Genomic DNA, 26,914 nt, shown 5'->3' on the forward strand with positions numbered 1-26,914 from the left:
ATTTTGTTATTATAAGAAAAGGTGATGTTACACGGTGGTAAACAGTCGACTGTCCCAACTTTTTTGGAGTGTGTTGCAGTCATCAGATTTGAAACTAGTGTATATTTTTAAAAATACATTAAATTCACAAAGTAAAACGTCAAATAATGGGTTAATAATGTGTTTTCAATATAGTACAGGGTGAATTAAAATTTCAAATTACATTTTTTTTTTCTTTGCATTTTCCATACTGTCCCAACTTTTTCGGAATTGGGGTTGTAAATTGAAACGTGGTTTAAAATTGTATGTGCTATCTGAATCATGAAAGAAAACTTTGGGGTTTTATGTCACTTTAATTTCTCAAGAAGCCACACAAAGAAATACAACTGCAACATTTCATAATGTCTGGTATTGTTCTAGCTGAAGTCAGTACAGCATTGTATGTAACCTTTAGTATTATTATAGCATTTAAATAGGTGTAATACTGTATACTTGGAAGATAACTTTTGTTTTCTATATATATTTATTTTTATTGGGAGTTAACACATTTATTGACACGTCTAAAAAGAAATAAATAAATGTTTCCACTTATTAATAATCGTTTAATATTGGTATACTAGTAAATTCCCTACAAAATCAGCATGGTGGGTGATATTGCAGCTGTGACACATATATATTCCTTGCAAATATGTATATGCAGTTGTAGGCGCTTGCATCTTCACAGGACCATTGCTGACCGAAGGGCTTGGAGGTTGCGCTCTTTAAGATATTGTTGCAGATCTTTGTCTTTCTGAGAATCCTGTTCCACTTTACGATAGAATTCTTCCAGTCTTTGCGAAGATCTGCGTCTTCTAGTTTCCTGCAGGTCCAAATGTCTGTGCCAATCGCTTAGGTGATTTTCCTGTTTCCTCTGCTCAGCCTCTGTTCTGCGCTGCATCAGTTCCTAAAACATATTTAACTAGGGTATTACAACTCGTTACTATTTATATATATATATATATATATATATATATATATATATATATATATATATACACACACACACACACAGGGAACCTGGCACTCACCAGCAGGCACACAGCAATGTTTAAAAGCAAAAATTTAATAGTTAGCTGCATTTGGCACCAAACGGTATAAGCCCAGGACCATGTCATGGTGTCTCCCCACCTGGGACCCTAATCTGCACACACACAAGGCAAGCTTTCAAACAAACCAATAGGAAAGCTCCTAGGGAGACAGGCATTTGAGCTTTAACCAACGGAAGATGATCAGTTTGAAGATGGATTTTTATTAAAAAAGAAAAAAAGAAGACTGACCATCTTCCATTGGTTAAAGTGCCCCACCCAAGCTCAGGTCTTCTCATGACAGTGTATTGGAATTGTATATATAAAAGCCAGGGAGTCTCATTATATTATAAAGAGAGAAGCAGGACTAATAAGGCAGATACACCAAGTTCTGGTTACCTGTTTATCACAGAGGTTGATGTTCAATACTAAATATTCTTAAGACAATTCCTTTATTAGGACAAGATGAAGTACATGGGATGTTTCAGGTCTTGGGTCACCGGCCATTTCTGCTCGGGACTAGTGGTTCTCCGTGCCTCCCAATCCGTATGCTAACTAAATGTTTAACTCCTTTGCAGAGGTTAAACACATAGGGGCCGATCTTAAGACCGCTACTCCTTAACTTGTCCGCTGCCTCTGAGGCTGCGGACATTAATCCGCCCAATCTCATACGATCGGGTTGATTGACACCCCCTGCTAGGGGCCGATTGGACGTGAATCTGCAGGGGCGGCATTGCACAAGCAGTTCACCAGAACTGCTTGTGCAATTATAAATGCCGGCATTTATCGATGTCTGGCGGACATGATCGATACAGCGGATCATGTCCACCAGACAAATGATAAATCTGCCCCATAGACTTGAAGGGTTGCTAGTGCTGTTATTATATGCTTTAATGAATTAGAGCTAGTCATTGTGCGCTAGAATGGCCCTTAATTCAACTTTATCTTTAAACTCCCAAATAGTACACAGTCAAACATAATCACATAGCTATTAACTCTTTCATAACACTGCTCAAATCCATTTGTGTCCCTTCAAGACACCCAGGGGGTAGAAAGCACACACAAACATTAAAGGGACGTCATAATGCAATAACAGAATATGCTCTAATTTATTATTGCATTGTTGTGTGCGTATTCTTATGCAAAGGAGTTAAAGGGACAGTCTACTCCAGAATTATTATTGTTTAAAAAGATAGATAATCCCTTTATTACCCATTCCCCAGTTTTGCATAACCAACAGTTATATTAATATACTTTTTACCTATGTGATTACCTTGTATATAATCCTCTGCAAACTGCCCCCTTATCTCATTTCTTTTGACAGACTTGAATTTTAGCCAATCAGTGCTTACTCATAAATAACTCCCACGGGGGTGAGCACAATGTTATCTGTAAGACACACATTTAGTAACACTGTCTTGCTGTGAAAAGATAATAAAATGCACTTAGATAAAGGTGGCCTGCAGGGGCTGAGAAATAGTCAGAGATCTTGAGTGTTAAAGGTTATAAAGTATATTAATATAACAATGTTGGTTGTGCAAAACTGGGGAATGGGTAGTAAAGGCGTTTATCTTTTTAAACAATACAATTTTTTGGAGTAGACTGTCCCTTTAAACGTATCATTGTCCTGTAAAAAGAAAAAGAAGTATCCCAGACTTCCCCCAATAGCACCTTTCTCGTCTGCTCCTGGTCAAGTATTTTTCTGCCCTCTTCAAGCTCCATCAATTCTCTCTGTTTGCGCCGATCAGTCAAGAACTGAACCCGCTGCGTCTCTCTCTTCTGCTCCGTTTCTATCGCTTCCTCTTGCTTCTTGGTCCTCTCTTGGGCAGCTGATCTATGGGATTCTGCTTGCTGAGCCTTTAACCCCTCCTTGTCCTGCTTCCTCTCTAGGTCAAGCAGAATTCTCTGTTCTGATCGCAGCCTGGGGGACACAAAGAGAACAAGGGGGATATTTATCAAAGCTCTGTCGGACCTGATCCAACAGTGCGGATCAGGTCCGACAGACCTCGCTTATTGCGGAGAGCAATACACTCTCCGTATTCAGCATTGCACCAGCAGTTTTTGTGAGCTGCTGGTGCAACGCCGCCCCCTGCAGATTTGCGGCCAATCGGCCGCCAGCAGGGGGTGTCAATCAACCCGATCGTATTGGATTGGGTTGAATTGTGGCGATCTCTGTCCGAAGGGTCGCCAGAAACACGGGGCTTCAAGCTCAGTACGGATCCCCCAAGCGCCTACGTTAATTTTGTGCTCCTTTCTAAATTTGTGAAGGGAACACTGCAAATAACATTTGTTCATTTATTACCAAATTAAAAATAAAATTTCATGTGAAATATTTAACAAAGCCGTGTTATTTCTAATGTCTGCTTTTACCTCTGCAAATAGAGCTCTTTCTGCAGCCCCTTTAATTTAGTAAGACTGGAATTATCTTGTTAGCATCACAAATTCCTGTGTTTTTCCATGAAAGACAATAGGGTCAATTTATCAAATTGGGAGCGGACGTGATACGATGTAGCATATCCTGTCCGCGCACATCGATAAATGCCGACAGCGTATTATCATTACACAGGCAGTTCTTGTGATTTGCTTGTGCAATGCCGCCCCCTGCAGATTCGCGGCCAATCAGCCGCTAGCAGGGGGTGACAATCTGCCCGATCGTATAGGATCAGGCGGATTGAAGACGGCAGCCTCAGGTCTTTAGACCGCTGCTTAATAATTATTGTTTCCGGCAAGCCTAAAGGCTTGTGCGGAAACAGTGGCATCAAGCTCATTTTGGAGCTTGATAATTGGGCGCCATTGACTAAATAATATAGAAAGGAGTGAGCTTTAGTGAAAGGCTACACGGAATAAAAAAGGAACTGAGGTTTTAGAGAACAATTGCTTAGATCAGTGCATAAGGTCATTTACCTCTGTCCTCTGATTGCCCACAACAAAGGAGAACAGATAAACAAACATTTTAAGGGGTCTATCCTTAGACTGCTTTGCAAGATTTTCTAATAACCTATCACTTTAAATCTGTTTAAAAACGTTATTTCTGAAGATATTATGCAATACTGCGACTAATTTCTTATATTTATTATATATATATATATATTTATATATATATATATATATATATATATATATATATATATATATATATATATATATATATATATATATATATACTGTATATATAGAATTAGCAGCTGGAGAGCACTCTCGCTTTATGGTCAGCTTGCCAGGGTGCATGCAGGAAAAATAGTATAAATAAACAATGGCTTGCACTCACTGGACTTTTAAAAAATACGTGGTCCCCGAAATGTCACAATAAAGGCACGTATTTTTAAAAGTCCAGTGAGTGCAAGTCATTGTTTATTTATATATATATATATATATATATATATGTATATGTATAACACAAGAAAGAGAATGACAAAATGTAGCACAATCTCTAATGTATATTTGAAATAATTCTTATTAGTAAAAAACATAATTTATGCTTACCTGATAAATTCATTTCTTCTGTTGTGTGATCAGTCCACGGGTCATCATTACTTCTGGGATATTATCTGCTCCCCTACAGGAAGTGCAAGAGGATTCACCCAGCAGAGTTGCTATATAGCTCCTCCCCTCTACGTCACCTCCAGTCATTCGACCAAAGACCAACGAGAAAGGAGAAGCCAAGGGTGTAGCGGTGACTGAATTATAATTTAAAAATATGTACCTGCCTTAAAAAACAGGGCGGGCCGTGGACTGATCACACAACAGAAGAAATGAATTTATCAGGTAAGCATAAATTATGTTTTCTTCTGTTATGTGTGATCAGTCCACGGGTCATCATTACTTCTGGGATACCAATACCAAAGCAAAAGTACACGGATGACGGGAGGGATAGGCAGGCTCATTATACAGAAGGAACCACTGCCTGAAGAACCTTTCTCCCAAAAATAGCCTCCGAAGAAGCAAAAGTGTCAAATTTGTAAAATTTGGAAAAAGTATGAAGCGAAGACCAAGTTGCAGCCTTGCAAATCTGTTCAACAGAGGCCTCATTCTTAAAGGCCCAAGTGGAAGCCACAGCTCTAGTGGAATGAGCTGTAATTCTTTCAGGAGGCTGCTGTCCAGCAGTCTCATAGGCTAAACGTATTATGCTACGAAGCCAAAAAGATAGAGAGGTAGCAGAAGCTTTTTGACCTCTCCTCTGTCCAGAATAAACGACAAACAGGGAAGAAGTTTGGCGAAAATCTTTAGTTGCCTGCAAGTAGAACTTGAGGGCACGAACTACATCCAGATTGTGTAGAAGACGTTCCTTCTTTGAAGACGGATTTGGACACAAGGATGGAACAACAATCTCTTGATTGATATTCCTGTTAGAGACAACCTTAGGTAAGAACCCAGGTTTAGTACGCAGAACTACCTTGTCTGAGTGAAAGATCAGATAAGGAGAATCACAATGTAAGGCTGATAACTCAGAGACTCTTCGAGCCGAGGAAATAGCCATTAAAAACAGAACTTTCCAAGATAACAATTTTATATCAATGGAATGAAGGGGTTCAAACGGAACACCCTGTAAAACGTTAAGAACTAAGTTTAAACTCCATGGCGGAGCAACAGTTTTAAACACAGGCTTGATCCTAGCTAAAGCCTGACAAAAGGCCTGGATGTCTGAATTTTCTGACAGACGCCTGTGTAACAAGATGGACAGAGCTGAGATCTGTCCCTTTAATGAGCTAGCCGATAAACCCTTTTCTAAACCTTCTTGTAGAAAAGACAATATCCTAGGAATCCTAACCTTACTCCAGGAGTAATCTTTGGATTCACACCAGTATAGGTATTTACGCCATATTTTATGGTAAATCTTTCTGGTAACAGGCTTCCTAGCCTGTATCAGGGTATCAATAACCGACTCAGAAAAACCACGTTTTGATAAAATCAAGCGTTCAATTTCCAAGCAGTCAGCTTCAGAGAAGTTAGACTTTGATGTTTGAATGGACCCTGAATCAGAAGGTCCTGTCTTAGAGGTAGAGACCAAGGCGGACAGGATGACATGTCCACTAGATCTGCATACCAAGTCCTGCGCGGCCATGCAGGCGCTATTAGAATCACTGATGCTCTCTCCTGTTTGATTTTGGCAATCAATCGAGGAAGCAGCGGGAAGGGTGGAAACACATAAGCCATCCTGAAGTTCCAAGGTGCTGTCAAAGCATCTATCAGAACCGCTCCCGGATCCCTGGATCTGGATCCGTAGCGAGGAAGTTTGGCGTTCTGGCGAGACGCCATGAGATCTATCTCTGGTTTGCCCCAACGTCGAAGTATTTGGGCAAAGACCTCCGGATGAAGTTCCCACTCCCCCGGATGAAGAGTCTGGCGACTCAAGAAATCCGCCTCCCAGTTCTCCACTCCCGGGATGTGGATTGCTGACAGATGGCAAGAGTGAGACTCTGCCCAGCGAATTATCTTTGATACTTCTATCATTGCTAGGGAGCTTCTTGTCCCTCCCTGATGGTTGATGTAAGCTACAGTCGTGATGTTGTCCGACTGAAACCTGATGAACCCCCGAGTCTTTAACTGGGGCCAAGCTAGAAGGGCATTGAGAACTGCTCTCAATTCCAGAATGTTTATTGGCAGGAGACCTTCCTCCTGACTCCATTGTCCCTGAGCCTTCAGAGAATTCCAGACAGTGCCCCAACCTAGAAGGCTGGCGTCTGTTGTTACAATTGTCCAGTCCGGCCTGCTGAACGGCATCCCCCTGGACAGATGTGGCCGAGAAAGCCACCATAGAAGAGAGTTTCTGGTCTCTTGATCCAGATTCAGAGTGGGGGACAAATCTGAGTAATCCCCATTCCACTGACTCAGCATGCACAATTGCAGCGGTCTGAGATGTAGGCGTGCAAAGGGTACTATGTCCATTGCTGCTACCATTAAGCCGATCACCTCCATGCATTGAGCTACTGACGGGAGTTGAATGGAATGAAGGACACGGCATGTATTTAGAAGCTTTGTTAATCTGTCTTCTGTCAGATAAATCTTCATTTCTACAGAATCTATAAGAGTCCCCAAGAATGGAACTCTTGTGAGAGGCAAGAGAGAACTCTTCTTTTCGTTCACTTTCCATCCATGCGACCTTAGAAATGCCAGAACTAACTCTGTATGAGACTTGGCAGTTTGAAAGCTTGAAGCTTGTATCAGAATGTCGTCTAGGTATGGAGCTACCGAAATTCCTCGCGGTCTCAGAACCGCTAGAAGGGCACCCAGAACCTTTGTGAAGATTCTTGGAGCCGTAGCCAATCCGAATGGAAGGGCTACAAACTGGTAATGCCTGTCTAAGAAGGCAAACCTTAGATACCGGTAATGATCTTTGTGAATCGGTATGTGAAGGTAAGCATCCTTTAAATCCACTGTGGTCATGTACTGACCCTTTTGGATCATGGGTAAGATTGTCCGAATAGTTTCCATTTTGAACGATGGAACTCTTAGGAATTTGTTTAGGATCTTTAAATCCAAGATTGGCCTGAAAGTTCCCTCTTTTTTGGGAACCACAAACAGGTTTGAGTAAAACCCTTGTCCTTGTTCCGACCGCGGAACCGGATGGATCACTCCCATTAATAATAGATCTTGTACACAGCGTAGAAACGCGTCTTTCTTTATTTGGTTTGTTGACAACCTTGACAGATGAAATCTCCCTCTTGGGGGAGATAATTTGAAGTCTAGAAGGTATCCCTGAGATATGATCTCTAGCGCCCAGGGATCCTGGACATCTCTTGCCCAAGCCTGGGCGAAGAGAGAGAGTCTGCCCCCCACTAGATCCGGTCCCGGATCGGGGGCCCTCGGTTCATGCTGTCTTAGGGGCAGCAGCAGGTTTTCTGGCCTGCTTGCCCTTATTCCAGGACTGGTTAGGTTTCCAGCCTTGTCTGTAACGAGCAACAGCCCCTTCCTGTTTTGGTGCAGTGGAAGTTGATGCTGCACCTGCTTTGAAATTCCGAAAGGGACGAAAATTAGACTGTCTAGCCTTAGCTTTGGCTTTGTCTTGAGGTAGAGCGTGGCCCTTACCTCCTGTAATGTCAGCGATAATTTCTTTCAAACCGGGCCCAAATAAAGTTTGCCCCTTGAAAGGTATATTAAGTAATTTGGACTTAGAAGTTACATCAGCCGACCAGGATTTTAGCCACAGCGCCCTACGTGCCTGAATGGCGAATCCTGAATTCTTAGCCGTAAGTTTGGTTAAATGTACTACGGCCTCCGAAATGAATGAATTAGCTAGTTTAAGGACTCTAAGCCTGTCCGTAATGTCGTCCAGCGTAGCGGAACTAAGGTTCTCTTCCAGAGACTCAATCCAAAATGCTGCCGCAGCCGTAATCGGCGCGATGCATGCAAGGGGTTGCAATATAAAACCTTGTTGAACAAACATTTTCTTAAGGTAACCCTCTAATTTTTTATCCATAGGATCTGAAAAAGCACAGCTATCCTCCACCGGGATAGTGGTGCGCTTAGCTAAAGTAGAAACTGCTCCCTCCACCTTAGGGACCGTTTGCCATAAGTCCCGTGTGGTGGCGTCTATTGGAAACATCTTTCTAAATATTGGAGGGGGTGAGAACGGCACACCGGGTCTATCCCACTCCTTAGTAACAATTTCAGTTAATCTCTTAGGTATAGGAAAAACGTCAGTACTCGCCGGTACCGCAAAGTATTTATCCAACCTACACATTTTCTCTGGTATTGCAACAGTGTTACAATCGTTAAGAGCCGCTAAGACCTCCCCTAGTAATACACGGAGGTTTTCCAATTTAAATTTAAAATTTGAAATATCTGAATCCAATCTGCTTGGATCAGAACCGTCACCTACAGAATGAAGCTCTCCGTCCTCATGCTCTGCAAGCTGTGACGCAGTATCAGACATGGCCCTAGAATTATCAGCGCACTCTGTTCTCACCCCAGAGTGATCACGCTTGCCTCTTAGTTCTGGTAACTTAGCCAAAACTTCAGTCATAACAGCAGCCATATCTTGTAATGTTATCTGTAATGGCTGCCCAGATGTACTAGGCGCCATAATATCACGCACCTCCCGGGCGGGAGACGCAGGTACTGACACGTGAGGCGAGTTAGACGGCATAACTCTCCCCTCGCTGTTTGGTGAAATTTGTTCAATTTGTACAGATTGGCTTTTATTTAAAGTAGCATCAATACAGTTAGTACATAAATTTCTATTGGGCTCCACCTTGGCATTGGAACAAATGACACAGGTATCTTCCTCTGAATCAGACATGTTTAACACACTAGCAATAAACATGCAACTTGGTTACAATCTTATTTAACAAAAACGTACTGTGCCTCAAAGAAGCACTAAACGATTAAAAGACAGTTGAAATAATGAACTGAAAAACAGTTATAGCATCACTCCTTAAAAACAACACAACTTGTTAGCAAAGGTTTGTTCCCATTAGTAAAGTAACACTAATTACATTTTAAACATAAAAATCACAGAGCAACGTTTTAAAACACAGCCACTACATAAGTCTCACAGCTCTGCTGAGAGAATCTACCTCCCTTCAAAGAAGTTTGAAGACCCCTGAGTTCTGTTAGAGATGAACCGGATCATGCAGAAAATACAAGAGTAACTGACTGGAAATTTTTGATGCGTAGCAAAGAGCGCCAAAAACGGCCCCTCCCCCTCACACACAGCAGTGAGAGAGAAACGAAACTGTCATAATCAAAACAAGCAAACTGCCAAGTGGAAAAATAATGCCCAAATATTTATTCACTCAGTACCTCAGAAATGCAAACGATTCTACATTCCAGCAAAAACGTTTAACATGAATTAAATACCTATTAAAAGGTTTAATGTACTTTTACAGAGTAATTCCGGTGAAATACCATCCCCAGAATACCGAAGTGTAGAGTATACATACATGTCATTATAACGGTATGGCAGGATTTTCTCATCAATTCCATTCAGAAAATAAAAACTGCTACATACCTCAATGCAGATTCAACTGCCCGCTGTCCCCTGATCTGAAGCTTTTACCTCCCTCAGATGGCCGAGAAACAGCAATATGATCTTAACTACTCCGGTTAAAATCATAAGAAAAACTCTGGTAGATTCTTCTTCAAACTCTGCCAGAGAAGTAATAACACGCTCCGGTGCTATTGTAAAATAACAAACTTTTGATTGAAGTTATAAAAACTAAGAATAATCACCATAGTCCTCTCACACCTCCTATCTAGTCTTTGGGTGCAAGAGAATGACTGGAGGTGACGTAGAGGGGAGGAGCTATATAGCAACTCTGCTGGGTGAATCCTCTTGCACTTCCTGTAGGGGAGCAGATAATATCCCAGAAGTAATGATGACCCGTGGACTGATCACACATAACAGAAGAAATACTCTCCTTATACATAAAGCTGAAATTCAATGATGGATTCAGTAACGTTCAATCAATGAAGTTCTAAACAAATATAGTACTTGAAGAGTTGAAAACTCCGGATCATCCAGTAACAATTTTAGCACATATTGTTAGGTTTCTGCTTCACTTCATTAACATTGGCACTGACATAGCATCGCCTGTATCACTGGGGATCTTGCTGATCATTTGCATTTGTTTGGGCTGTACGATTACCTCATATGTCATTGAGGTTGATACATGTGAGCAGAATCTTTGTAGATATATTTTTAATTTTCTATTAAAATCACAGAATTACACTATTGCTGTATATCTGTTTGTAATCTCTTTTATGTACGCTGGGGAGCAACACTGAATCCACACTATAAGAAGCCACAGAGCCTCTGGTGAATACAAGGGGATTATGTTGGATCCACATTGTGCCTGTACTGAGCTCTCCCATCAAGCCTCACACTTACCTCATTCAATTGAGGGTAATTCCTGTAAGTAGGCAATTGGGAAGGTTTCCCATAGTTTTCAATTCTTCAAGTACTATATTTGTTTGGAACTGCATTGATTGAACGTTACTGAATTTGTGTTATTTTTCAATTTAGGATATTAAGGTGTATAATATCCTATAGGACATCAGCAGCAATTTTTATAAATACCTCAGATTTTTTGTAATCTATTTTCTCCTTTTTGCGGTATTGTGTCACTTCTCTTGTCGTTTCAAATTTTATATATATATAAACAATATATTAAAGGATAAGCACTTATAAAAAAGAATCCAAATCTCATGAGTATAATAAGTGCACAAGACTAGGGTAAACTCATACCAAATTAACCCAAAAAACTATGAATATATATAGATGTCTCCGCACTAATAATCAGATCAATCTATGTAAAAAAATGGCAACATAGAAGATTCGATTTAATGAGCGAACAAAAATTAATGCAAAAAAATAGATCCTAAATCTGATACATAATCAGACAAAGATACATATAAAACAAACATATAAACATAAGACATACTGGGCATCCCCAGTTAGTAAGGAGCAAAAGATAGAGGTCAGTCCAGGTAAGGAGTTAGTGGCCAATCCCATCAGCTTATGACAATCATGCAATATGTAAGCAAAGCCATGGTATGATAAGAATAGATGCAAGCAATAGAGCAAAAAGCAGTATACAGCAGTTCATGCAAATATAGCAGCGTGGTTTGTCACAAAGTGTAGCAGTTTCAAAGTGATAAAGCAATGCAGTTTATGCGCATATGACAGCGTGATGTGCAGAAAGATGTAAGCTTTGTGATTGATATGGCAGTTCATATATTCGGTTTGCCTTGGATAAAATGATATATATGAGTTTATCTCTCCTCAGTGTAATCAAGCGTATGTATAGGGTTAACAGCACCGGCACTCCAGGACCAGGGTCTGCTGTTAAGCTACCTGTCATTCTGGACGAATTGGGTGAAATCGCTCATAGAGAGCAACTATAACACATTTTTTTTATTCACCAGCGGACCCTGGTCCTGGAGTGCCGGTGCTGTTAACCCTATACATACGCTTGATTACACTGAGGAGAGTTAAACTCATATATATCATTTTATCCAAGGCAAACCGAATATATGAACTGCCATATCAATCACAAAGCTTACATCTTTCTGCACATCACGCTGTCATATGCGCATGAACTGCACCCCTCACCACACCCACAAATCAGTTTTACAAACTTTGCCTACCGTGGAGGTGGTGAAGTAAGTTTGTGCTAGATTCTTCGTTGATATGCGCTGGAGCCCGGTTTTCCTCTCGGTGTGCAGTGAATGTCAGAGGGATGTGAAGAGAGTATTGCCTATTTGAATTCAATGATCTCCTTCTACGGGGTCTATTTCATAGGTTCTCTGTTATCGGTCGTAGAGATTCATCTCTTACCTCCCTTTTCAGATCGACGATATACTCTTATATATATCATTACCTCTACTGATTCTCGTTTCAGTACTGGTTTGGCTTTCTACTACATGTAGATGAGTGTCCTGGGGTAAGTAAGTCTTATTTTTTGTGACACTCTAAGCTATGGTTGGGCACTTTTATATAAAAGTTCTAAATATATGTGTTTAAACATTTATTTGCCTTGATTCAGGATGTTCGATATTCCTTATTTCAGACAGTCAGTTTCATTATTTGGGATAATGCATATGAATAATCAATTTTTCTTACCTTAAAAATTTGACTTTTTTTCCTGTGGGCTGTTAGGTTCGCGGGGGCTGAAAATGCTTCATTTTATTGCGTCATTCTTGGCGCGGACTTTTTTGGCGCAAAAATTTTCTTTGTCATTTCCGGCGTCATACTTGTCGACGGAAGTTGCGTCATTTTTTTGACGTTTTTGCGCCAAAAATGTCGGCGTCACCGGATGTGGCGTCATTTTTGGTGCCAAAAGCATTTAGGCGCCAAATAATGTGGGCGGCTTTTTTGGCACTAAAAAATATGAGCGTCATTATTGTCTCCACATTATTTAAGTCTCATTGTTTATTTGCTTCTGGTTGCTAGAAGCTTGTTCATTGGCATTTTTTCCCATTCCTGAAACTGTCATTTAAGGAATTTGATCAATTTTGCTTTATATGTTGTTTTTTCTATTACATATTGCATGATGTCTCAGATTGACCCTGAATCAGAAGCTACTTCTGGAAAATCGCTGCCTGATGCTGGATCTACCAAAGTTAAGTGTATTTGTTGTAAACTTGTGGTATCTGTTCCTCCGGCTGTTGTTTGTGATGAATGTCATGACAAACTTTCTAATGCAGATAATATTTCCTTTAGTAATGTTCCATTACCTGTTGCTGTTCCATCAACATCTAATACTCAGGGTGTTCCTGTTAACATAAGAGATTTTGTTTCTAAATCTATTAGGAAGGCTATGTCTGTTATTCCTCCTTCCAGTAAACGTAAAAAGTCTTTTAAAACTTCTCATTTTCCAGATGAATTTTTAAATGAACATCATTCTGATTCTGTTTCTGATAATGATTTTTCTGGTTCAGAGGATTCTGTTTCAGAGATTGATACTGATAAATCTTCATATTTATTTAAAATGGAATTTATTCGTTCTTTACTTAAAGAAGTCTTAATTGCTTTAGAAATAGAGGAATCTGGTCCTCTTGATACTAAATCTAAACGTTTAAATACGGTTTTTAAACCTCCTGTAGTTATTCCGGAAGTTTTTCCCGTCCCTGATGCTATTTCTGAAGTGATTTCCAGGGAATGGAATAATCTGGGTAATTCTTTTACTCCTTCTAAAAGGTTTAAGAAGTTGTATCCTGTGCCATCTGACAGATTAGAGTTTTGGGACAAAATCCCTAAAGTTGATGGGGCTATCTCTACTCTTGCTAAATGTACAACTATTCCTACGGCAGATAGTACTTCCTTTAAGGATCCTTTAGATAGGAAAATTGAATCCTTTCTAAGAAAAGCTTACTTATGTTCAGGTAATCTTCTTAGGCCTGCTATATCTTTGGCAGATGTTGCTGCAGCTTCAACTTTCTGGTTGGAGGCTTTAGCACAACAAGTAACAGATCATAATACTCATAGCATTGTTAATCTTCTTCAACATGCTAATAACTTTATTTGTGATGCCATCTTTGATATCATTAGGGTTGATGTCAGGTATATGTCTTTAGCTAGATGAGCTTTATGGCTTAAAACTTGGAATGCTGATATGTCTTCTAAGTCAACTTTGCTTTCCCTTTCTTTCCAAGGGAATAAATTGTTTGGTTCACAGTTGGATTCTATTATTTCAACTGTTACTGGGGGGAAAGGAACTTTTTTACCACAGGATAAAAAATCTAAAGGTAAATATAGGGCTGCTAATTGTTTTCGTTCCTTTCGTCACAATAAGGAACAAAAACCTGATCCTTCCCCTACAGGAACGGTATCAGTTTGGAAACCATCTCCAGTCTGGAATAAATCCAAGCCTTTTAGAAAGCCAAAGCCAGCTCCCAAGTCCACATGAAGGTGCGGCCCTCATTCCAGCTCAGCTGGTAGGGGGCAGATTACGATTTTTTAAAGAAATTTGGATCAATTCGATTCACAATCTTTGGATTCAGAACATTGTTTCACAGGGGTACAGAATAGGCTTCAAGATAAGGCCTCCTGCAAGAAGATTTTTTCTTTCTCGTGTTCCAATAAATCCAGTGAAGGCTCAAGCGTTTCTGAAATGTGTTTCAGATCTAGAGTTGGCTGGAGTAATTGTACCAGTTCCAGTTCTGGAACAGGGTCTGGGGTTTTACTCAAATCTATTCATTGTACCAAAGAAGGAGGATTCCTTCAGACCAGTTCTGGATTTAAAAATATTGAATCGTTATGTAAGAATACCAACATTCAAAATGGTAACTATAAGGACTATTCTGCCTTTTGTTCAGCAAGGGCATTATATGTCCACAATAGATTTACAAGATGCATATCTGCATATTCCTATTCATCCAGATCACTATCAGTTTCTGAGATTCTCTTTTCTAGACAAGCATTACCAGTTTGTGGCTCTGCCGTTTGGCCTAGCAACAGCTCCAAGGATTTTTACAAAGGTTCTCGGTGCCCTACTATCTGTAATCAGAGAACAGGGTATTGTGGTATTTCCTTATTTGGACGATATCTTGGTACTTGCTCAGTCTTCACATTTAGCAGAATCTCATACGAATCGACTTGTATCGTTTCTTCGAGAACATGGTTGGAGGATCAATTAACCAAAGAGTTCGTTGATTCCTCAGACAAGAGTAACCTTTTTAGGTTTCCAGATAGATTCAGTGTCCATGACTCTGTCGTTAACGGACAAGAGACGTCTGAAATTGGTTTCAGCTTGTCGAAACCTTCAGTCTCAATCATTCCCTTTGGTAGCCTTATGCATGGAAATTCTAGGTCTTATGACTGCTGCATCGGACGCGATCCCCTTTGCTCGTTTTCACATGCAACTTCTTCAGCTCTGTATGCTGAACCAGTGGTGCAGGGATTATACAAAGATATCACAATTAATATCTTTAAAACCGAATGTACGACACTCTCTGACGTGGTGGACAGACCACCATCGTTTAGTTCAGGGGGCTTCTTTTGTTCTTCCGAATTGGACTGTGATCTCAACAGATGCAAGTCTGACAGGTTGGGGAGCGGTATGGGGGTCTCTGACAGCGCAGGGGGTTTGGGAATCTCAGGAGGCGAGATTACCAATCAACATTTTGGAACTCTGTGCGATTTTCAGAGCTCTTCAGTCGTGGCCTCTTCTAAAGAGAGAGTCGTTCATTTGTTTTCAGACGGACAATGTCACAACCGTGGCATATGTCAATCATCAAGGAGGGACTCACAGTCCTCTGGCTATGAAAGAAGTATCTTGAATACTTGTATGGGCGGAATCCAGCTCCTGTCTAATTTCTGCGGTTCACATCCCAGGTATAGACAATTGGGAAGCGGATTATCTCAGTCGCCAGACTTTACATCCGGGCGAATGGTCTCTTCACCCAGAGGTATTTCTTCAGATTGTTCAAATCTGGGGACTTCCAGAAATAGATCTAATGGCTTCTCATCTAAACAAGAAGCTCCCCAGGTATCTGTCCAGATCCAGGGATCCTCAGGCGGAAGCAGTGGATGCATTGTCACTTCCTTGGAAGTATCATCCTGCCTATATCTTTCCGCCTCTAGTTCTTCTTCCAAAATTCTAAAGGAGCGTTCGTTTGTTCTGCTGGTGGCTCCAGCATGGCCTCACAGGTTTTGGTATGCGGATCTTGTTCGGATGGCTACTTGCCAACCGTGGACTCTTCCGTTAAGACCAGACCTTCTATCGCAAGGTCCTTTTTTCCATCAGGATCTCAAATCCTTAAATTTGAAGGTATGGAGATTGAACGCTTGATTCTCAGTCATAGAGGTTTCTCTGACTCCGTAATTAATACTATGTTACAGGCTCGTAAATCTGTGTCCTTCATTGTGTCCTAATCCTAAGAACTCTAAGGAAAGATTGTTGCATTCTTTGGATGTAGTTAGAGGTTTGAAATATTATGTTGAAGCTACTAAAGATTTCAGAAAGACTTCTAGTCTATTTGTTATCTTTTCTGGTTCTAGGAAAGGTCAGAAGGCCTCTGCCATTTCTTTGGCGTCTTGGTTAAAGTCTTTGATTCATCATGCTTATGTTGAGTCGGGTAGAACTCCGCCTCAAAGGATTACAGCTCATTCGACTAGGTCAGTTTCTACTTCCTGGGCATTTAGGAATGAAGCTTTGGTTGATCAGATTTGCAAAGCAGCAACTTGGTCTTCTTTGCATACTTTTACTAAATTCTACCATTTTGATGTGTTTTCTTCTTCTGAAGCAGTCTTTGGTAGAAAAGTACTTCAGGCAGCTGTTTCAGTTTGATTCTTCTGCTTATAATTTCAGTTTTTTTCATTTTAAGATTTAAACTTTGTTTGGGGTGTGGATTATTTTTCAGCGGAATTGGCTGTCTTTATTTTATCCCTCCCTCTCTAGTGACTCTTGCGTGGAAGATCCACATCTTGGGTATTCATTATCCCATACGTCACTAGCTCATGGACTCTTGCTAATTACATGAAAGAAAACATAATTTATGTAAGAACTTACCTGATAAATTCATTTCTTTCATATTAGCAAGAGTCCATGAGGCCCACCCTTTTTGTGGTGGTTATGATTTTTTTGTATAAAGCACAATTATTCCAATTCCTTATTTTTTATGCTTTCGCACTTTTTTCTTATCACCCCACTTCTTGGCTATTCGTTAAACTGATTTGTGGGTGTGGTGAGGGGTGTATTTATAGGCATTTTGAGGTTTGGGAAACTTTGCCCCTCCTGGTAGGAATGTATATCCCATACGTCACTAGCTCATGGACTCTTGCTAATATGAAAGAAATTAATTTATCAGGTAAGTTCTTACATAAATTATGTTTTTTTCTTTCATGGTTCAGATAGAGCATGCATTTTTAAGCAACTTTCTAATTTACGCCTATTATCAAATTTTCTTCATTCTCTTGGTATGTTTATTTGAAAAGCAAGAATGTAAGTTTAGATGCCGGCCCATTTTTGGTGAACAACCTGGGTTATTCATGCTGATTGGTGGATTAATTTAACCGACCAATCAGCAAGTGCTGTCCATGGTCCTGAACCAAAAATAGATTAAATACCTTCTTTTTCAAATAAAGATAGCAAGAGATAAAGAAAAATTGATAATAGAAGTAAATTAGAAAGTTGCTTAAAATGGCATGCTCTATCTGAATCACAAAATAAAAAATTTGGGTTCAGTGTCCCTTTAACGACCAAAAGTGTCAGTTAATGACAAAGGACGTACCTGGCACGTCCTCTGGGGTTTGAAGCGCTGGAATCGATCCTTTCAGCCGCTTCCAGGGTATTGCAGCGATGCCTCAATATTGAGGCATCGTGCAATACCCTTTTTTAAGCAAACAGATGCAGAGGGAGCCACTTCTCTCTGCATCGGCCAGCGATGGTGCTGATCGTTGGTGACATGGTAGGGATACGGGGGAGGCGGGTGGGCGGCCCATCGCTGGAGCAGTTCCCGCCATCGGTCATCTAGTTCCGTCGGGAGCGTGTGAGGTAACAGGGGCATGCATGTGCGCAAAGGGGGCGCGTGCGTGCGCTACATAAACTATGTTGTAAGAGAAGGAGCCGGAGGGAGAGGGAGGGGGAGAGGAAGGGGGAATTAGTGTTATGAAAAGGATCTGGGAGAGGGAGGGGGGTAGTGTATTGAGGGTGGGCAGCTACATTACAGAAAAATTGGGTATTTCTAAAAAAACTACCACATTTTGAACAAACTAGGTACTGGCAGACAGCAGCCAGTACCCAAGATGGTGGCCAATAGGTAGAGGGGGGAAGGTTAGACAGCTGTTTGGGGGGATCAGGGAGGTTGGGGGATATGAAGGGATCCAACACAGTATTATATAAAAAAAATATATATAAATAAAAAAAGCCTTATATTTTAGTACTGGCAGACTTTCTGCCAGTACTTAAGATGGTGGTGACAACTGTGAGGTGGGGGAGGGAAGAGAGCTGTTTGAGGGGGGTCAGGGAGGGATCAGGGGGTGGGATTTGCCAGGTGGAAGGCTGATCTCTACACTAAAGCTAAAATTAACTTTACAAGCTACCTAATTAACCCCTTAACTGCTGGGCATAATAAAAGTGTGGTGCGCAGCGGCATTTAGCGGCCTTCTAATTACCAAAAAGCAACGCCTAAGCCATATATATCTGCTATTTCTGAACAAAGGGGATCCCAGATAAGCATTTACAACCATGTGTGCCATAATTGCACAAGCTATTTGTAAATAATTCCAGTGAGAAACCTAAAGTTAGTGAAAAAGTTAATGATTTTTTTTATTTGATCGCATTTGGCGGTGAAATGGTGGCATGAAATATACGAAAATGGGCCTAGATCAAAACTTTGGTTGTCTACTAAACATTTTTTTTGGTGGTTGTAGATGTGTAACATATTTTGGGGGTCAAAGTTAGAAAAAGTGGGTTTTTTCCCATTTTTTCATCATATTTTATAATTTTTTTTATAGTAAATTATATGATATGATGATATGATATGAAATAATGGTATCTTTAGAAAGTCCATTTAATGGCGAGAAAAACGGTATATAATATGTGTGGGTACAGTAAATGAGTAAGAGGAAAATTACAGCTAAACACAAACACCGCAGAAATTTAAAAATAGCCCTGGTCCCTAACGGTAAGAAAATTGAAAAGTGCTGTGGTCACTAAGAGGTTAAAAATAGTATAAAACAAATAAATTAAAATTTGTAATAAAATTGTTCTGCAAAAAAACAAAATTTATGCTTACGTGATAAATTTCTTTCTTTCCGGGCATGGAGAGCCCACAACGTCATTCCAATTACTAGTGAGATATTTAACTAGTGGCCAGCAGGAGGAGGCAAAGAGCATCCCAGCAAAGCTGTTAAGTGTAACTTCCCTTACCCATAATCCCCAGTCATTCAGCTGAAGGAAAATGGAAAAAGAAGAAACACAAGGGTATAGAGGTGCCTGAGGTTTACTCAAAAAACCTGCCGAATTATAATTTTAAAAAAAGGGCGGGTCGTGGACTCTCCATGCCCGGAAAGAAAGAAATTTATCAGGTAAACATAAATTTTGTTTTCTTTCCTATGATATGGAGAGTCCATGACGTCATTCCAATTACTAGTGGGAACCAATACCCAAGCTAGAGGACACGGAATGAATAGGGAGGGAGAACAAGACAGGCGGACCTAAACAGAAGGCACCGCGGCTTGAAGAACATTTCTCCCAAAAGAGGCCTCAGCCGAGGCAAAAGTATCAAATTTGTTGAATTTTGAAAAAGTATGCAGAGGACCATGTTGACGCCTTGCAAATCTGTTCCACAGAAGCTTCATTTTTGAAAGCCCAGGATGAGGAGAAAACCCTAGTGGAATAAGCCTTAATTCTCTCAGGAGCCTGCTGTCCAGCTGTCTCATAAGCAAAACGAATCATACTTTTTTACCAGAGGAAAAGGGTAGTAGAAGTTGCCTTCTGACCCTTACGCTTTCCGGAGAAAACCACAAACAGGGCAGAGGATTGTCGAAAATCTTTAGTAGCTTGTATGTAACATTTTTGAGCCCACACAACATCCAAGTTATGCAAAAGGCGTTCCTTATGAGAAGAAGGATTAGGACAAAAAGAAGGAACAACAATTTCCTGATTAAAGTTTCGATCCAACACCACCCTAGGCAGAAACCCCAATTTAGTACGAAGGACCGCCTTATCTGCATGAAAAATAAGGTACTGGGAATCACACTGCAGAGCTGAAAGCTCAGAAACTCTGTGAGCAGAAGAAATAGCAAGAAGAAACAAAACCTTCCAAGATAACAATTTTATATTAACAACATGCATTGGTTCAAACGGAGCCTGCTGCAAAACCTTAAGAACAAGATTAAGAGGCCTATTTATCAAGCCGTCAACCGGAAATACCCTGGAATTCCACAGGGTAATTGTGGCAGATATCCCATTGATACTGCCAGATATCCCATTGATTTCTATGGTAGAAAACCAGTTACGTTTACACCTAACATAAGCCCCGAGTCTAAACACCCCTAATCTACCGCCCGACATTGCTGCCACCTACATAATGTTATTAACCCCTATTCCGCCACTCCCGGACCCCGCCACAACTAAATAAATGTATTAACCCCTATCCCGCCGCTCCCCAACCCCGCCGCAACTAAATAAATGTATTAACCCCTATCCCGCCGCTCCCCGAACCCGCCACAACTAAATAAATATATTAACCCCTATCCCGCCACTCCCGGACCCCACCGCAACCTAAATAAAGTTATTAACCCTTGTTCCGCCGCTCCCGGAGCCCACCGCAAATAAATGTATTAACCCCTAAACCCCTGGCCTCCCACATCACTACCACTTACTAAACCTATTAACCCCTAAACCGCCAGCCCCCAACATCACCATAAACTAAATTAAGCTATTAACCCCTAAACCTAACAACCCACTAACTTTACATTAAATATTAACTCATCCCTATCTTATAATAAATTTAAACTTACCTTTAGAATTACATTAAACTATATTAAACTATTAATTAACCTACACTTACTATTATACTACAATTACATTAAACTATATTAAACTATTAATTAACCTACCCTAACTATTATCCTACAATTACATTAAACTATATTAAACGATTAATTAACCTACCCTAACTACACACTTAACAGGAGAAACTAACAATTAAATTAACTATATTACATATTTAAAAACCTAACCCTACTCAAGTTATTTAAATTTACTATTAAAAATTACTAAGTTACAAAAAATAAAAAATAAATTATCAAATATTTAAGCTAATTACCGTAGCCTACAATATACTACCAATAGCCCTTAAAAGGGACTTTTGTGGGGCATTGCCCCAAAGAAATCAGCTCTTTTACCTGTAAATAAAAATACAAACAACCCCCCAACAGTAAAACACACCACCCACACAACCAAATCCCCGAAATAAAAACCTATCTAAAAAACCTAAGCTCCCCATTGCCCTGAAAAGGGCATTTGTATGGGCATTGCCCTTAAAAGGGCATTTAGCTCTTTTTCCGCCCAAAGTCCCTAACCTAATATTAAAACCCACCCAATAAACCCTTAAAAAACCTAACATTAACCCCCGAAGATCCACTTACAGTTTTTGAAGACTGGATATCCATCCTCAACGAAGCGGCATAAGTCCTCATCGAAGCCGGCAGAAGTCTTCATCCAAGCGGGCCGAAGTCTTCATCCAACCGGGCAGAAGTCTTCATCCAGACAGCATCTTCTATCTTCATCCATCCGGCACGGAGCATCCTCTTCTTACGACGGCGACTGAAGAATTAAGTTTCCTTTAAATTATGTCATCCAAGATGGCGTCCCTTACATTCCAATTGGCTGATAGAATTCCATCAGCCAATAGGAATTAAGGTTGAAAAAATCTTCGGGGGTTAGTGTTAGGTTTTTTTAAGGGTTTATTGGGTGGGTTTTAATTTTAGGTTAGGAACTTTGGGCGGAAAAAGAGCTAAATGCCCTTTTAAGGGCAATGTCCATACAAATGCCCTTTTCAGGGCAATGGGGAGCTTAGGTTTTTTAGATAGGTTTTTATTTGGGGGGTTTGGTTTTTACTGTTGGGGGGTATTTGTATTTTTATTTACAGGTAAAAGAGCTGATTTCTTTGGGGCAATGCCCCGCAAAAGGCCCTTTTAAGGGCTATTGGTAGTTTATTGTATGCTAGGGTTTTTTTTATTTTGGGGGGGCGTATTTATTTTCATAGGGCTATTAGATTAGGTGTAATTAGTTTAAATATTTGATCATTTATTTTTTATTTTGTGCAACTTAGTGTTTTTTTATTTTTTTGTAACTTAGTGTTTTTTATTTTGTGTAATTTAGTTGTTATTTTTTTGTAACTTAGTAATTATTTAATGTAGATTTAAATAATTTGAGTAGGGTTAGGTTTTTAAATATGTAATATAGTTTAATGTAATTTTAGTATAATAGTAAGGGTAGGTTAATTAGTAGTTTAATAAAGTTTAATGTAATTTTAGTATAATAGTTAGGGTAGGTTAATTAATAGTGTAATATAGTTTAATGTAATTTTAGTATAATAGTTAGGGTAGGTTAATTAATAGTTTAATATAGTTTAATGTATTTTTAGTATGATAGTTAGGGTAGGTTAATTAGTAGTTTAATATAGTTTAATGTAATTTTAGTATAATAGTTAGGGTAGGTTAATTAATAGTTTAATATAGTTTAATGTATTTTTAGTATAATAGTTAGGGTAGGTTAATTAGTAGTTTAATAAAGTTTAATGTAATTTTAGTATAATAGTAAGGGTAGGTTAATTTGTAGTTTAATATAGTTTAATGTATTTTTAGTATAATAGTTAGGGTAGGTTAATTAGTAGTTTAATATAGTTTAATGTAATTTTAGTATAATAGTTAGGGTAGGTTAATTAATAGTTTAATATAGTTTAATGTATTTTTAGTATAATAGTTAGGGTAGGTTAATTAGTAGTTTAATATAGTTTAATGTAATTTTAGTATAATAGTTAGGGTAGGTTAATTAATAGTTTAATATAGTTTATTTTAATTCTAAAGGTAAGTTTAAATTTGTTATAAGATAGGGATGAGTTAATATTCAATGTAAAGTTAGCGGGTTGTTAGGTTAAGGGGTTAATAGCTTAATTTAGTTTATGGCGATGTGGGGGGCTGGCGGTTTAGGGGTTTATAGGTTTGGTAAGTGGTAGTGATGTGGGAGGCCAGGGGTTTAGGGGTTAATATATTTATTTAGTTGCGGTGGGCTCCGGGAGCGGTGGGATAGGGGTTAATAACTTTATTAGAGCTGCGGTGGGCTCCGGGAGCGGAGGGATAGGGGTTAATAACTTTATTAGAGTTGCGATGGGCTCCGGGAGCGGCAGGATAGGGGTTAATAACTTTATTAGAGTTGCGGTGGGCTCCGGGAGCGGCAGGGTGGGAGCTAATAACTTTATTTAGTTGCGGCGGGGTCCGGGAGCGGCGGGATAGGGGTTAAACATTTTAGTATAGTGGCAGTATTTAGTGACAGGATATAAATAAAGTTGGGAAAAAGACGAATAGCAGCGAGATCGATGACTGTTAGTTAACAACAGTCCGCTGCTCATCGCCCCGTACTTGGTGCACAGCTTTTTGACAGGAGGAGGAGATCGTAATCAGGTCCGCAGCCGCGATGTTAGGCGATGTTAGGCGAGCGTATTGGTGCAGTCGAATGCAGCACAGTTGACGGCTTGATAAGTAGGCCTCTAAGACTCCAAGGAGGAGCAACAGGTTTAAACATAGGCCTGATTCTGACCATGGCCTGAACAAAAGCTTGAACATCTGGCAAATCTGCCAGACGTTTGTGCAAATGAATAGACAGTGCAGAAATCTGACCCTTCAGAGTACTGACTGACAAACCTTTCTCCAGGCCTTTCTCCAAGCCATCCTGAAGAAAAGATAAAATACGGGGAATCCTCACCCGGCTTCAGGAGAAACCCTTAGATCTGCACCATTTGCTATTAGAATTACCAATGCTTTCTCCTGTTTGATATGAGCAATGACTTGTGGAAGGAGAGCAAATGGAGGAAACAGGTATGCTAGAGAGAAGATCCAAGGAACATCTAGAGCATCTATCAGAGCGGCCTGAGGATCTCTTGACCTTAAACCGTACTTTGGAACCTTGGCGTTTTGACGAGATGCCATCAGATCCAACTCTGGAACCCCCCACCTGAGGGTTATCTGAGAGAACACTTCCAGATGGAGAGCCCACTCCCCGGGATGAAAAGTCTGTCTGCTCAGAAAATCTGCCTCCCAGTTGTCAACTCCTGGAATATGGATGACAGAAAAGAGACCATTGTGAGCTTCCGCCCACTGCAGAATATGAGTCACCTCCTTTATAGCCAAGAAACTCTGAGTTCCTCCCTGCTGGTTGATGTAAGCCACTGAGGTGATGTTGTCCAATTGGAGTCTGATTAACTGCACTAAAGATAATTGAGGCCAAGCTACCAAAGAATTGAAGGTTGCTCTCAACTCCAAGATGTTTATGGGAAGAGAAGACTCCTACCGAGACCACAGGCCCTGAGCTTTTAGAGAGCCCCAAACTGCTCCCCAGCCTAATAGGCTGGCATCCATTTTCACAATCACCCAGGAAGGTCCAGGAAGCAAGTGCCCCGAGCCAGGTTTTCCTGTGAAATCCACCACGAGAGTCTCTTTTTAGGGGATCCAGATCTATCCTTTGCAATAAATATGAATGGTCTCTATTCCACTGAATAGACTGTGCACTGTACTGTGAGACAAAAATGCACGCCTTTTAGTGGCGCAGTTTCTTTTCGAAATGTCCGGTCATGTGACCTCCGCTTTCCGCTCTTCCTTATTCTGAGCAGAGTGAAAGGCAGTGGGCGTGTCTTAACGAGGGCACAAAGGATCTCTGATATAATTTCACAGTTTCCTCTAAAGCGTTCCTGCTCTGACAGCATTTCATTTCTGACAGCGTTTTTTTCTGCGTGCGACTTTTCCCTGCATTTTCCGGTACAGTCCGGTCTGGTGTGGTAAGGCTCCTCAGCTTGCTGAGGTATAGAGGTGTTAGGGACTTTTAATTATATAATCTCAGATAATTATATATTTTACTACATTATTGTAAGGCTCGTGGGATACTCCTCTATCAAACCGAACTCGGCCAGTAGTCTTGTTATCCCGGCGTTGAGCCGGAAAGATAGGGAATATCCCAGAGCAGAGAATATCAGGCACACAAGGAGAGCAGCACTCACCACAGGCAGGACAGCACAAGGCAAATTAGGCAGACAGGGTACGGCAACAGAAAATCAGTTCAGCAGTTCAGGGGTTAAACAAGAAACGTAGTGTCTTCCACATCTCACTACTCAAGCCGTACATCAAGAATAGATATACCCGGCTTCAAACTCCACCTCCTCCGCTCCTAATCCATGGTAACCCTGAATACGAAGTGGCTAAGATTTTGGACTCCAGATACAGGCGCAGACAACTGCAGTATCTAATACATTGGAGGGGTTACTCCGTGGCAGACCGTTCCTGGGTTCCTGCCCGTTATGTGCATGCTCCATCTCTGGTCTCCAAATACCATGCTGCTCACCCTTTGAAGCTGACTATGGTTCCCGGAGGGAACACTTAAGGGGAGGCAATGTCACGCCGCGCCGTTGCTAGGGGCGCAGCGTCTTCCCCATGCGCGTTGCCTAGGGCTGTGTCGGCTCAGGATGTGTGCGGCGCTGACGTCATCGCCGCACGCTCCTGATGCCGGACGGTCTCTGGGCGCCAATCTGCAGGTATTTTTACAGGCAGCAAACGACCTGTCACTGTCCAAGTATAGGTGCTACTTTGTGTGCTCCTGGGAGTGACAGATCGTTTGCTGGATTCTTTGTTACTGAACCCTGCCTGTCTCACTACGCTATCTGATTAACCCCTAAATTGCTGGACTGATTCTTTGTTACTGAACCCTGCCTGTCTCACTACGCTAACTGGTTAACCCCTAAATTGCTGGACTGATACATTGTTGCTGAACCCTGCCTGTCTCACTACGCTACCTGGTTAACCCCTAAATTGCTGGACTGATTCTTTGGTACTGAACCCTGCCTGTCTTACTACGCTATCTGGTTAACCCCTAAATTGCTGGTCTGATACATTGTTGCTTAACCCTGCCAGTCTCACTACGTTTCTTGTTTAACTGCTGAACTGATTTTCTGTTGCCGTACCCCGTCTGCCTAATTTTCCTTGTGCTGTCCTGCCTCTGGTGAGTGCCGCTCTCCTCATGTGCCTGATATTCTCTGCTCTGGGATATTCCCTATCTTTCCGGCTCAACGCCGGGATAACAAGACTACTGGCCGAGTTCGGTCTGATAGAGGAGTATCCCACGAGCCTTACAATAATGTAGTAAAATATATAACTATCTAAGATTATATAATTAAAAGTCCCTAACACCTCTATACCTCAGCAAGCTGAGGAGCCATACCACACCAGACCGGACTGTACCGGAAAATGCAGGGAGAAGTCGCACGCAGAAAAAAACGCTGTCAGAAATGAAATGCTGTCAGAGCAGGAACGCTTCAGAGGAAACTGTGAAATTATATCAGAGATCCTATGTGCCCTCGTTAAGACACGCCCACTGCCTTTCACTCTGCTCAGAATAAGGAAGAGCGGAAAGCGGAGGTCACATGACCGGACCTTTAGAAAAGAAACTGCGCAACTAAAAGGCGTGCATTTTTGTCTCACAGTACAGTACAAATAAACCGTATGCATTTGAACCCTATTAGTCATAATATACAGGATCCTTGTCCCTGAATTAAATAAAGGATCTTAGACCCTCCTTCTGACCTAATGCCCTTCAGCCAGTCTCTCAATGAAAAGGGAAAAATTAACCCCTTAAGTCCCACACACTTCAGTGCCTGCCAAACTGTCCCTTCTGATAACTCTTTAAGGAGAATACACGTTCCCAGTTGAGGAT

The 26,914-nt window shown here is 40.7% G+C and overlaps 1 protein-coding gene across 1 annotated transcript in view; it reads right to left on the reverse strand.

Moving 5' to 3' along the window:
- Positions 1-697: 697 nt before the first annotated feature.
- The window catches only part of LOC128664903 (trichohyalin-like), a 45,392-nt gene continuing 19,175 nt past the window's right edge, over positions 698-26,914 (reverse strand). The window contains exons 4-5 of the mRNA XM_053719695.1: positions 2,715-2,964; positions 698-922 (exon numbers count right to left, since the gene is read on the reverse strand). Of these exons, the coding sequence (XP_053575670.1) occupies positions 698-922; positions 2,715-2,964 (475 nt within the window). The remainder of the gene's footprint in view (positions 923-2,714; positions 2,965-26,914) is intronic.

The sequence above is a fragment of the Bombina bombina genome, chromosome 6 (assembly GCF_027579735.1).
Source record: "Bombina bombina isolate aBomBom1 chromosome 6, aBomBom1.pri, whole genome shotgun sequence".
NCBI lineage: Eukaryota > Metazoa > Chordata > Amphibia > Anura > Bombinatoridae > Bombina > Bombina bombina.